Source organism: Meles meles, chromosome 9 (assembly GCF_922984935.1).
Source record: "Meles meles chromosome 9, mMelMel3.1 paternal haplotype, whole genome shotgun sequence".
Lineage (NCBI taxonomy): Eukaryota > Metazoa > Chordata > Mammalia > Carnivora > Mustelidae > Meles > Meles meles.
In genome coordinates, this window is record NC_060074.1 from 28982838 (window position 1) to 28996185 (window position 13348).

The 13348-nt window shown below is 39.2% G+C and overlaps 1 protein-coding gene across 5 annotated transcripts in view; it reads right to left on the reverse strand.

Moving 5' to 3' along the window:
• Nucleotides 1–13348, reverse strand: part of USP37 (ubiquitin specific peptidase 37) — an 87777-nt gene that overhangs the window by 13132 nt on the left and 61297 nt on the right. For all 5 annotated transcript variants that reach the window (XM_046018174.1, XM_046018173.1, XM_046018170.1 and 2 more), the window contains 2 exons: nt 11809–12064; nt 1434–1600 (listed from right to left, as the gene is read on the reverse strand). In XM_046018174.1, coding sequence (XP_045874130.1) covers nt 1434–1600; nt 11809–12064 — 423 coding nt within the window. The remainder of the gene's footprint in view (nt 1–1433; nt 1601–11808; nt 12065–13348) is intronic.

The following is a 13348-nucleotide window of genomic DNA, read 5'->3' on the forward strand; positions in this document are numbered from 1 at the left end:
TCCGCAGATGATATTAATGTGTAGTTAAGATTGAACCCCACTGTTCTAGACAAATTAGATTTTTTAAAAAGATTTTATTTTTAAGTAATCTTTACATCCAACAAGGGGCTGGAACTCACAATTCCAAGATCAAGAGTCACATGTTCCACCAACTGAGTCAGGCAGGGGTCCTAAGTCAAAAGCGATTTCTTGACCTGGTTATTTGTAAACATTAAAAATGTGTGTTTATTATATACACGATGGAGTATTATGCCTCCATCAGAAAGGACGAATACCCAACTTTTGTAGCAACATGGACGGGACTGGAAGAGATGATGCTGAGTGAAATAAGTCAAGCAGAGAGAGTCAAGTATCATATGGTCTCACTTATTTGTGGAGCATAACAAATAACATGGAGGACATGGGGAGATGGAGAGGAGAGGGAGTTGAGGGAAATTGGAAGGGGAGATGAACCATGAGAGACTATGGACTCTGAAAAACAACCTGAGGGTTTTGAAGGGGCGGGGGGTGGGAGGTTGGGGAACCAGGTGGAGGGTAATAGAGAGGGCACGTATTGCATGGAGCACTGGGTGTGGTGCAAAAACAATGAATACTGTTACGCTGAAAAAAAAAAGTGTGTTTATTTTAAGGAGTTCTAGTAAACTTTTATTACTAACATGACTTGCATTACATTGGATTAGACAACTGTGAAGACATCACCTTTCAGTCAGATACCTCAGGCAACTGCAATGGTTGCAACCAACCAGGTCTGGCAAATATAAGCGTGAAGAACTAAACGTTTCAGAATAGGTTATCATATGGGGTGCACAGCTGGCTCCGGTGGAGTAGGCAACTCTTGATCTCAGGGTTGTGAGTTAGAGCCCCATTTTGGGTGTAGAAACTACTTACAAATAAAATTTTACAAAAATTAGATTACTGTATAAGGACAGATAAATGTCAGTCAGTGGCTGAAATATGAAATTTCAGGTAATATTCCTGAGAATTTTATGTTCAAATAATTCACAGGAAAGGATTCACATTGTGAGAAAGTGATGAGAACACTTCAATGCCTTAAAATATTAGTGACAAAATCACGGTGGTATGCTGGCTGTTTCTACAGCTTGCAAAACAAACTTGGACTGGGGAATGATCTCTATTAACCCACCCTGCTTTTAGCCAGGAATGAACTATAGTAATGGGAGGTTATCAACAATACATTTTATTGCATTTGGATTTTCAAACAAAACCCACAAAACCCAAAAAAACTATCCCTGTTTCTATTTCACACCCAAGGCAAAACTCCAAACAAAGTTTGTTTTGATGTATCAATGATTTACTGTATGTAAATCACCTGGAATAATGCTTGACACACAGTAAGTGCTTAATACACATTAGCTGTTGTTATTACTGGGGAAGACAGGTAGGGAGAAAATAGCAGTATAATCATCTCTTACTTGCTCTTGAAGGCTCTGAGCCAGTGCCTGCTGAAGCTCCTGCTCTTCCCTTTCACGCTCCATATCATACTGCTGGAGCCAATCAACCTCTCCTTGAGATCCTTCTGGAGTTTTGTTTTCTTTATTCTCATCACAGTCTTTGGTTATCTCAGTAAAACTGGCAGAATCTGAGGAAGCAGAAGAGGACATCACCTGGAAATCCTGGCTAATAAACTGAAATCTCTGGACTACAGTGACATCTACTGTTCAGAGAGTAATTTACCTGAGCCTCATACGTTTGGGACATAGGACTTCATCTTACTACATTTGATTCATGGTTTCTCAGTATCAGCACTACTGACATTCTGTTTGAGGGGGCTGTCGTACGCACTGCAGAATGTTTGGGAACATCCTGGCCTCTATCTAGGAGATGCCAGTAGCACCCCTCTTCCCGAGTAGTAAGAACCAAAAATGACAGACACTGTCAAATGTTCCTTGGGGGACAAAACTGTTGTTGGATGAGGATCACTGATCTACCGCAATGGTTCTGAAATTTAACCAATCAGAAGCATTATCGTTAAGGATGGAGCGAATGAATAGCCATATTGACAGGCAGTCATAAATGTCACATGACCAAGTATTAGGAACAAAGTATTATTTAGAGTAAATGAAATAAGAATTAGGCTACAATGATTACATTAATACTGAGATTTTCTCCATTATTAAACTGTATGTCAAAAGAGTACATATTTTCACATTAATAATCAAATAAGCCTTGTACATATTCTAAAGCAAAAAAGCTACATGAAATATGTAATAAACACCTTATGTACTGCACAAATATAGGACACAGTATATATGTTTAAAACATTCTTCCAAGGAGGTAAGAAAAAAATTAATCTTTCATTTCTTCTTGTTCCTTCTCAATCTCTAGAACACAGCTAGCTAGGATAAACAGTATAGTCATGATTTTGTTCTGGTGAAACAGATTTTGTTCTGTGAGAACAGCAACATTTCATTATAAGTTTAATACAGATAAGAGTGGATAGATATGGGCTTTCTCTTTCTCTAACACTTCACAGAAGCAAAAATTCTCATCTTAATAAGGAGATTCTCATAAAAAGAATTTATCAACAAGAATTACCTTTACAGATTCATTTTATATGGACTGCTTTAAAATCAGTATATGCTTGGGGTGCCTGGATGGCTCAGTCAGTTAAACGCTGGGCTCTTGATTTCGGCTCAGGTCATGATCTCAGGGTCTTGAGATCAAGCCCCACATTGGGCTCAACACTGGGCGGGGAGCCTGCCTAGGATTCTCTCTCCCTCTCTTCCCTCACTTGTACTCTAAAATAAATCAATATGAAAAAAAAATTAAAAAAAATGTAAGTAAATAAAATCAGTTTATGTGCTTTACCTGCCCTAATACTGCATTTTAACTACTTAAATGATAGACACTTTTCCACAGCACAGACTATAAAGTCTGAAGTTTATAGCATCTCCCTTTTTTTTTTTTAAGATTTTATTTGTCAGAGAGAGAGAGCGCACAAGCAGGGGGAGCTGCAGGAGAGGCAGAGGGAGAAGCAGGCTCCGCAATGGGCAAGGAGCCCAACAGGCGACTTGATCCCATGGTCCTAAGGTCATGACCTAAGCTGAAGGCAGACACCTAACTAATGGAGCTACCCAGGCATCCCTGAAGTTTACAGCATCTTGATTTTAGACTCTACGTAAGTAGTTCATCATTTTTAAATTATATTGAATTGCTGACTGAATATTTACCATGAAAACCAACTGTGAATATTCATTAAAAGAGAAAAACCCTCAGGATATATTAAGGGTAAGAGCAATATGATCCCAATTAAAAAAAATTAATATAGAAGATGTCAGTAATTTCTTCATTCCTCCATTCTTAGAGAAACAGTCATTTCCATAGTCTGGAAGGGAGAGCTCTGAAGTCTATTTGACCCTGCCTGTCCCTCTGGCCTTAGCTTACTGCCCCAGGAATGGATATTTGAGTCAACCAATCAGATTATTTCTGGAAATCTGGAACTGAGGCATTCAAAGTTAGCTGATGTTGAACATTTCAAGTGGAAGAAAGATCTGGGAGTTAAGGCTGCTATTTTAGGGCCCAAGATAAACATTACTTTTATTATTTTATTATTTTATTATTTATTATTTTATTATTAAGAAAGATCTGGGAGTTAAGGCTGCTATTTTAGGGCCCAAGATAAACATTACTTTTATTACCAATTGAATTATTAATAATTCATACATTAATAATACCAATTGAATTATTAATAATTCAATAATTCAAGAATTAATCAATAATTCTCAGCATTCCATTTATCAATGTGCCCCCACACAATCCTAAATTATACTATCCATGTGACAGAGAACCAATCAGGAATGTTTCCATTAAAAAAAAAAACAACAGACTTTATTTATTTATGTGTGTGTGTGTGTGAGACAGAGAGAGAGAGAGAGAGAGAGAGAGAGAGAACAGGAGAGAACACAAGCAGGGGAGAAGGGTAGAGGGAGAAGCAGACTCCCCAGGGACCAGGGAGCCCAATGTGGGCTCCAGGATCATGACCTGAGCTGAAGGCAGACACTTAACTAACTGAGCCACTCAGCACCCCAAGGAGGTTTACTTTGAGATAAACAAGACAGATTTATCTTTAGGAGAAGATTATCAGATGTATACAAACATTACTTAAGATCTATGGGAACAAATATAACCATGGAATAGTAACACAGCTATAATATTGGATAGAAGGAAAACCATGTGTTAAAACTCAACATCCTTACACTGAATATAGATTATCTACCTCTTCCCCTAACCCAAATGAAACCTCCTTTCCTACAGTCTTTATTTCAGTGAATGGGATCACCACACTTTTTTTTTTTTAAAGATTTTATTTATTTATTTGTCAGAGAAACAGAGCATGCACAAGCAGGCAGAGTGGCAGCAGAGGCAGAGAGAGAAGCAGGCTCCCCACTGAGCAAGGAGCCTGATGTGGGGCTTGATCCCAGGACCCTAGGATCATGACCTGAGCTGAAGGCAGCGGCTTAACCCACTGAGCCACTCAGGTGTCCCAACACACTTTTTTTTTTTTTAAGACAGAAAGCTGGTGTCATTTTTTACTTACCCCCTCATATCAGATAAGTCATTATTTCCTATCTCTTAAATCCATCAACTTCTTTCAAATGCCAAAACCCTGGCTTAAGGCACCATTAGCTTTTGGTCTAGACATTGCAGTAACTTCCTAACAGGTCTCAAAGGATTACTTTGGGTTCTTTAGTTTATGTGCTACATTGCAGCCAGAATCATCTTTTACAAATACAAATCTTTATCAAACACTTGTTTGCTTAAAAATATGCAATAACTTCCTAATGCTTTTGAAATATAAGTCCAAACTTCTAAACATGGCATGAGGCTACATAAAAGCTAGAGAATACATGTATTTCTTTTGCTTTTCTTCCTCAACACCATGCTCCAGCCTTGCAGATCATTCCGAATTTTTTTTTGCTGTGCACTAACTTGCCAGTCTTTCTCACATCTGGGCCTTTGCAAACACTCTTCCTTCTAGTGTCTGGAGTCAGCGAAACCTTATTTGGCCAGTCTTCCTGCCCCTCCTGAGTTGATTCACAAGACAATCTGTTGGGCCCCAAATATTTACTGAAAATCTACTATGCACTGGGCACTGTTGTAGAAGGTGAGGATATAATGATAATTAAAGGAAGATGGCCCTTGTCCTCAAGGAGTTTAAGTACAAAGGCTCTGAGATGAGAATGAACTTAGCATATTTTGAGGGAGAGAGAGAGACAAAGCCACTATGGCTAAGTAGAGTGAAAGAGGGGGAGAGTGGACATAGGTCATGTTGTTTGAGGGGGCTGTCGTATGCACTGCAGAATGTTTGGTTAACATCCTGGTCTCTATCTACTAGATGCCAGTAGCACCCCTCTTCCCAAGTAGTGAGAACCAAAAATGACAGACACTGTTAAATGTTCCCTGGGGGACAAAAATGTCCTTGGGTGAGAATCACTGATCTACTGCAATTCTGAAGTTCTGAAACTTAACCAATCAGAAGCATTATCATTAAGGATGGAGAAGAATGAATAGACATATCCGCAGCCAGTCATAACGTCACATCCAAGAAGCTTGGATGAAGTGTAGTGGCAAGTCAAATAAATTTTAAGCAGAACAATAGTGTGATTTATGCTTCAAAAAGATTACTTTGGCTGCTTTGTTCATCAAAGAAGGTCTGGAGGGACCTGGGTGGCTCAGATGGTTAAACATCTGCCTTCAGCTTAGGTCATGATCTCCAGTTCCTGGGATCAAGCCCCACATAGGGCTCCTACCTCAACAGGGACTCTGCTTCTCCCTTTCCCTCTGCTTGTCTCCCTGCCTATGCTCTCTCAAAGGAATAAATAACATCTTAAAAAAAAAAAGAAAAGGTCTGTAGGGGGAAAAGAATGGCAGAAGAGGCGTTAGGAATCATTTACAGTGGCCCAGATGAGAGACAGAAGACTAGAGTTGTAGCTATGAAGATAATAAATGGGTGGAATTAGGATATATTTTGTAGGTACATCTGACCAGATGGGCTGAATGTAAGGTGTGAAGTAAAACAGAAAAAATTAAGGGAGATGCATTTTTTGGCTTGAGTAACTGGATTTATGATGGTACCATATGGTGACATAGGGAAGGCGTGTTTGGCTGGAGAGTGGGGAATGAAAAATTAGTCAAATGGACATTTCAAGTAGGCATCTCAATAAAAAAATTTAAAGCTCATGAGAGAGAGATCTGGATTAGAGGTACGAATTTGGTTATGTGAGGCTGTGGTAAAACATGAGATCGCTCAGGGAGAAGCTTCAGCAGAGAAGATAGATAAGGGTAGTGTCCTGGGAATACTCCAAGAGAGTTCTGAGGCGGGAGGGGTGGATAACCAAAGTGGGTAGCTGGCTTAGTAGGAAGAAAAGCCCCTGCCAAGTGTGGTTTCATGGAAGCCCAGAGAAAAAAAGCTTATAAAAGTTTTAAATGTTAAGAAGGGAGTGGTGAATTATGCGAAATACTACTGATGTAAACTTGACATACACCATTTCAGTGGAGTGATGGGGAAGAAAACCCACTTGGAGAGAGTTGACAAGAGAATGGGGAGGTGGTGAGAAAACAAAGAGAATGAATAAAACAACCTGTCAATATTTTGCTGTGAGCAAAGAAAGGGGGCAGTAGCAGTAGGGGAATGAAGGTCACAAGAGGGTTTTTTAAAGATTTTTTTTTTTTTTAAAGATTTTATTTATTTATTTGACAGACAGAGATCACAAGCAGGCAGAGAGGCAGGCAGTGGGGGGGTGGGAAGCAGGCTCCTTGCAGAGCAGAGAGCCCAATGTGGGGCTAGATGCCAGGACCCTGGGATCATGACCTGAGCTGAAGGCAGAGGCTTTAGCCCACTGAGCTATCCAGGTGCCCCTAAAGATGGGGTTTTAATCATTTTAAAATTAAGGCAGACAAAGGGTGCCTGGGTCTGGGATCAGGCTCTCTGCTCAGCCGGGAGCCTGATTCCCCCTCCCCACCCTCCCCCTCTGCCTGCTTCTCTGCCTACTTGTGATCTCTCTCTCTCTCTCTCTCTGTGTCAAATAAATTTAAAAAATCTTTTTTTTTTTAAATTAAGGCGGACAAGATTTATTTATTTATGAGAGAGAGAGAGACAGCGAGAGAGGAAACAAAGCAGGGGGAGTGAGAGAGGGTGAAGCGGGCTTCCCATCAACCAGGGAGCTCCATGCAGGGCTCAATCCCAGAACTTTGGGATCCTGACCTGAGCCTAAAGCAGACACTTAACAACTAAGCCACCCAGGTGCCCCAGACAAGAATAACTTAAAAGAGAGGGAAGACCAGACTCTGGAGAGAGTGAGTAAAATTTCAAGAGAAAAGGTCTTTAGATGGCACAGTGGGTGGAATTCTGAATATGAATAGAGGGACTGGCCTTACATAAGAGGCAGGATACTTCCTCCATAACAAAAGTGAAGGCAGAGTTTTCATCAGACTACATCTCTCTTCTTTGAAAAGTACACAGCTTAGCTATAAAGCTAGAGTGTGTGTGGAACGAGAAATGGAGATTTGAGGAAGACATAACAGAGAATGAGAAAAGAAATTTACTAAGGAAGTATGACAGAACTTACTAGTCACATTTAGTGCCCACTTAAGAGTGCAGTCATGAATAAGAGGTAAGTCTAGTCAGCACGAATTTGTGATTTTCTCCAGTGATCTTCAGCTGCTTGGGTGTAGGTATGGAATACGAAACTAGTTGAGCTGGGAGCTAGGCTGGGAGCTAGGCTGTGTCAGGTGACTGTGACAAAAGAAAAGAGAGGGAGGAGAGTACTAAGATCCGGCCCACAGGATGGGAAAATGACCACAAGAGGTGATCGACAGCAAAAAAGAATTTTTTTTTTTTTTTTTTAAAGTAGGCTCCACACCGAGCATGGAGCCCAACATGGGGCCTGAACTCACAAGCCTGAGATCAACACCTGAGCCAAGATCAAGAGTCATACACTCAACTGACTGAGCCACCCAGGCACCCCCTGACTGGAAATTTTAATAAGATCAAGTTATCATTGAAAACAGAACATAACACTAAGTAAGCTGGAAGGAGAGGATATATAAAATCAAGATTTCAAAGGCAGTACAGTTACTGATGAAGACAAAGTCAAGGGAATCAGTTCTCAAACTACCATGCATTAGAATCATTTGGAATCAAAACACCAAATGCTGACTCTTATATCCAGAGTTTCTTATTCAGTAAGTCCGGTGTGGGGCCACAGATGCATTTCCAGCAAGTTCCCACATGATACTGATGATCTAGGGACATACTATGAGAACCACTAATTTAGGATAGGACTTCTGTCAGTGATCAAGATGGGACAGGAAAAAAAGATTTAGAATTAAGATCAGGAATTAAGAAACCAGGCTGTCGAAAGGACCATTTATGAAGATGCCGAATGCCCTAAGAATGTTGATAAGAGAGAATGAAAGGTAAAAGACAGCTATAGAAAGAGAAAATAGGAGGCAAAGTTTGAGGTCTTATACTTCAAGGAGCTGGGATTTTTGCAGGATAAAAGGAGACCAAAGGGTTGGAGATGGCAGAGGGCAACAAGGAGAAAACCTATCCCATCTCCAGGCTCTGAAGTATCAGGGTATGGGGGAAAAAACAACTTATACTTAAAGAACAGTAGGGCAATCCATAATGGGAGTCTTTCAAAGAAAAACTGGCCTTGACTAAATACTAACGGGACCTAACAACTAAATGCAGTGGGTAAGCTTTGGGCGCACACACACACACACACACACATATATGAATGAGACAATTGGGGAAATGCATATGGACTTCATACTAGAATTATATATGGAAATACTGTTAGTATTATTGTTAGGGGCGATAACTGTTATGTAGGAAAATTTCCATATATTTGGAGATTCAGGCTGAAGTGTTTTAGGGTGAAATATGATATCTGCAATTTCAAACAGTTGCTTTAAAAAAGAAAAGTGCATGTGTCCACGTGTGTAGTTTGCAAAGATGGCTTCCAATGAACTACAGAGTATTGTCACTATCGGTATTTGTATTCTTGTGTAGTCACCCCAGAATGGATCTGGGTAGATTCTCACTGTGAGTGCTTTAAGAACAAAATGTGGTGGAACTGATTCTCTGCTAACTCTGAGCCTAAACATTACATTAAGGAGGCCAGGCAGTTTTGTCCCCTTTTGTGCTCTGGGAGCCCTGAGCTGTCATGTAAGAAGCTGGCTACCTTGCTGGAAAGATCATGTGGAGAGGGACAGGCCCAACATAAACAGAGATTACGTGGAGATGAAAAGATGAAGAGAAGAGGGGGAAGGGAAGGAAAGAATGGGGAGGATATCCAGCCACCCCAATGGACCTATCTAGCCAACATCACCAAGGTGCCTAGGTGCCAAGGTGCCTAGCTGAGCCATCTTGGATGGCTAGTCACAACCAGATGGTCCAGAGTTACAAGAGATATTAAAATGTTTTAAGATACTAATTTTGGGTAACTGCTGAACAACTACATACATAGACACACACGGTGAGGGGAGAAAGCAAATATGAAAAAATGTTAAATAATCAATCTATTTCTCTGTGGATTTGAACACTTTCAAAATAAAAGACAGTGGATTTTGATATTTGATCACTCCTTGGTTTTATTGTTAATTTTTAAAAGTATGATAGTGGGACTGAGGCTGTGTTTTCTAAAAAAGAGTTCTTTTAGAGACACCTGGGTGGCTCAATTGGTAAAGCATCTGCCTTCAGCTCAGGTCATGATCCCAGGGTCCTGGGATTAAGTCCTGCATCAGGCTCCCTCCTCAGCAGGGAGCATGCTTCTCCCTCTGCCTGCTGCTCCCCCTGCTTGTGGCCTCCACCTCTCTCTGACAAAGAAAAATGAATAAAATCTTAAAAAAAAGAAGTTCTTTTAAAGATATTAAAATCTTTACTGATGAAATTATCCAATATCTGGGATTTACTTCTAAATAATCTAGGGGATGGGGTGAAGAAGGAAGATGGGATATATATGAAACAAGATTATCTTTTTTATGATAATTACTATTAAAGTGTTTTAGGGTGAAATATGGTATCTGTAATTTCAAACAGTTGCTTTAAAAAAGGAACATTATTGCTGATAATGGATACAAGGGGGAAGATTCATTACACTCATCTCTCTACTTTTGTCCTTGCTCCATATTCCCTGTAAGTTAAAAAAAGAAATGTTGCAGCAGAAGCAATGTCTTTGGGTTTCAGTTACAGTAAGGTAAATGGAATAGTGATATCAAAGAACAAGAAACAAAAGAAGGCGTGCATCCAATTGGGGAAGACAAGTCGCTAGAGAACAGGATTTTATTTAAAAAGGCTATAAAGTACTTACTAATAAGTTTGTTCTCCCCAAAGCTGCTATATGGTTGTAAGCCAATGTGGTTATTAATGATTTTGATAACTCGGTATTCTCTGCCACTGGCACAGAGAACCTAGAACTAACCATACATAAGAATAACTTCCTTTGTTAATTTTAGGGAGATGTAGGACTGGGCAAAGATGTGAAAGGAAGAGCTGAAAGCAGGAATTACTGGCAAAAGGCAAAAGCACTAATGTTAACCAATGATATCTAAGGGCAGTGACTGTAAGTTTAATAAGGGATGTCCTAAGGATACTTGCATCAAAAAGGGAGGAAAAAAAGGAGTATCTATATTCAAAAACCATCAGTTTTTTGCATCCAATTAGACTGAGGATATACTAATTCTTACCTTTACTTGCACATAAAGTAATTCACAATTGATGAGGCTTAACCCCAAGAGTACAGAAAATAATTGTGATTTACTATTATTCTCTTCACCGCCCAAATTCTAGGCTTGACATACTGAAACACATCAGCTACATAGACAGATAAACATACATATTAGGGATATCTGGACAAAAAAAATCTTAAAATACCCACAGTGTACAAGGCAAGGAGACTCTGTTTTCCCCATTGACAGATTGAAAAATAACAAAATATGAATAATTACCACAAAATAATTTTTTTATCTGTATAGCACTTTACACTATGTATGTATATAGATGACCTAACATTCTACTCACAATCTTCTGAAGTATGGCTGGTGTACAGAGATAAGAAAGTGGAGTACCAAAGAGGGTAAATCGCCTGTTTAGAAAATTCACAGCTATGGGCTGCCTGGGTGGCTCAGCTGGTTAGGCATCCAACTCTTGATTTCAGCTTAGGTTGTGATCTCAGGGTTGTGAGATCAAGCCCAGCATGGGGTCCATGTTCGGTTGAGTCTGTCTGACCCTCTCCTGCCCCCTCTGCTCCTCCCCTTGCTCTCTATTTATGAATAAATAAAACCTTTAAAATAAATTCAGAGGTAGTCGGTGGTACAGCCAAGAAGAGGGGCTTTAAACCTAACCTCTTAGTTCAGGGGTCTTTCTACCATTTATAAAGGGATGAATCCAAAGGAGAATGGAGAACTTGAATTATTTTATACACTAAAACCTGGTACAAATTCAGATACAGAAAAATGAGAAAATAATTACAGATTTCTGAGAGTAGTGGGGGAAAAAAAGTGACCAAAAAATGACACATTTACTTAACTGCACAAAAGAATCCTAACTTTTCTTTTGATGTACGCTTAAAGGGATACAGCATTCTTTACCAACAGCCTCTGAAAACTACTCACAATATACACTTCTCATTTTTTAAACCGATTTTTTTAAAAAAGCATGAAAATATGATTAGTTCTATTACCCAGATTCATATTACCTCCCATTATTTACAAGCCACCTGTCCCTATAAGGCTTCAGAATACAGCTGTGCCTTAACAGATGTTTATTTTCATTAAACCTACCGGGCTCTGTGACTGTTTTGGGCTTCTCAGTCTCCACAGGGTCTTGATTTTCAGGCATTTCTTGAATATCATCTTCTGCAAATCCGGTATCTGGGCTGCTGGTTGGTTTATCATCATCTTCATGACTCAGAGTTGGTGAAGCTTCTCTCTTACTCATCTCTAAAACAGCTGCTAGAAGCTCTTCTTCGCTCATTCCGTCAAATCCGGAGTTTTCCAATTCAGACTTATCAGGATCCACCCTACATGATCTTGAATCCTGAAAAAGAGAGTCACTTTTAGAGGAAACCTGAATGCCTGAGAGTACAGCAATCTTAGAGTTTAAAGTGAGTTTATTTATATCTAACATTTATTTCTAAAATGTTTCCTCTCTTTGATGTTTTGAGTTGACAATCAATAGCCAAGATATGAGCTCACTGGCAAGCCTAATTTTCTTCTAATAAATATATAGGGACACATGTTTATTTTACTGCTTACAGTAAGTGTTAAGGATTTGGGAAATACATAGAAAATAAAATAAATTCACTCAAAATCCATCACTCAGAGATAATTACAGTAAGTATTTTTGGTGTATTTTCTTCCAGATATACGTGGGTCACACTACGGACACTGTCACCACACCTAGTATTTTTCTGTTTTTAAAAATTATTTAATATTTTTAAACTTTTTACTTAAATTCGATTTAGTTAACATACAGTGTATTATTAGTTGCGGGGGTAGAATTTAGTGATTCATCAGTTGCATGTAACACCCAGTGTTCATAACATCAAGGGCCCTCCTTAATGTCCAATTACCCCATCCCCCATTCACCTCTCCTCCAGCAACCCTGTTTGTTCCCTATCATCAAGAGTCTCTAGCAGTTTGCGCCCTGTTTTTATTATTTTATTTTCCTTGCCTTTCCTTATGTTCATCTGTTTTGTTTCGTAAATTTCACCATACGAGTGAAATCATATGGTATGTCTTTCTCTGACTGACTTATTTCACTTAGCAAGATACCCTCTATTTCTATCCACATTGTTATGAATGGCAAGATTTCACTCTTTTGATGGCTGAGTAATATTCCATTGTATGTATATACCACATTTTTTTTACCCATTCATCCATTGATGGGCATCTGGGCACTTTCCATAGTTTGGCTATTGTGGACACTGCTGCTATAAACATTGGGGTGCATGTTCCCCTTCAGATCACTATGTTTGAATCCTTTGGATTCAATAGTAGTAGTAGTAGATTCAAATAGTAGCGTGATTGTTGGGTCACAGGGTAGTTCTATTTTTAACTTTTTGAGGAACCTCCATGATGTTTTCCAGAATGGCTGCACCAGTCTGCATTCCCACCAACAGTGTAAAAGGGTTCCCCTTTCACCACATCCTCACCAACATCTATTGTTTCCTGAGTTGTTAACTTTAGCCATTCTGACTGTACACCTAATATTTTTTCCCTAATATTTCTATTTAAATGTTGTGAGTCACCATGTTTTTCTTTTTTCCAAATAAATGAGAAAAATAAAAACATCAATATTATATAAATATTCAGAAGTTAT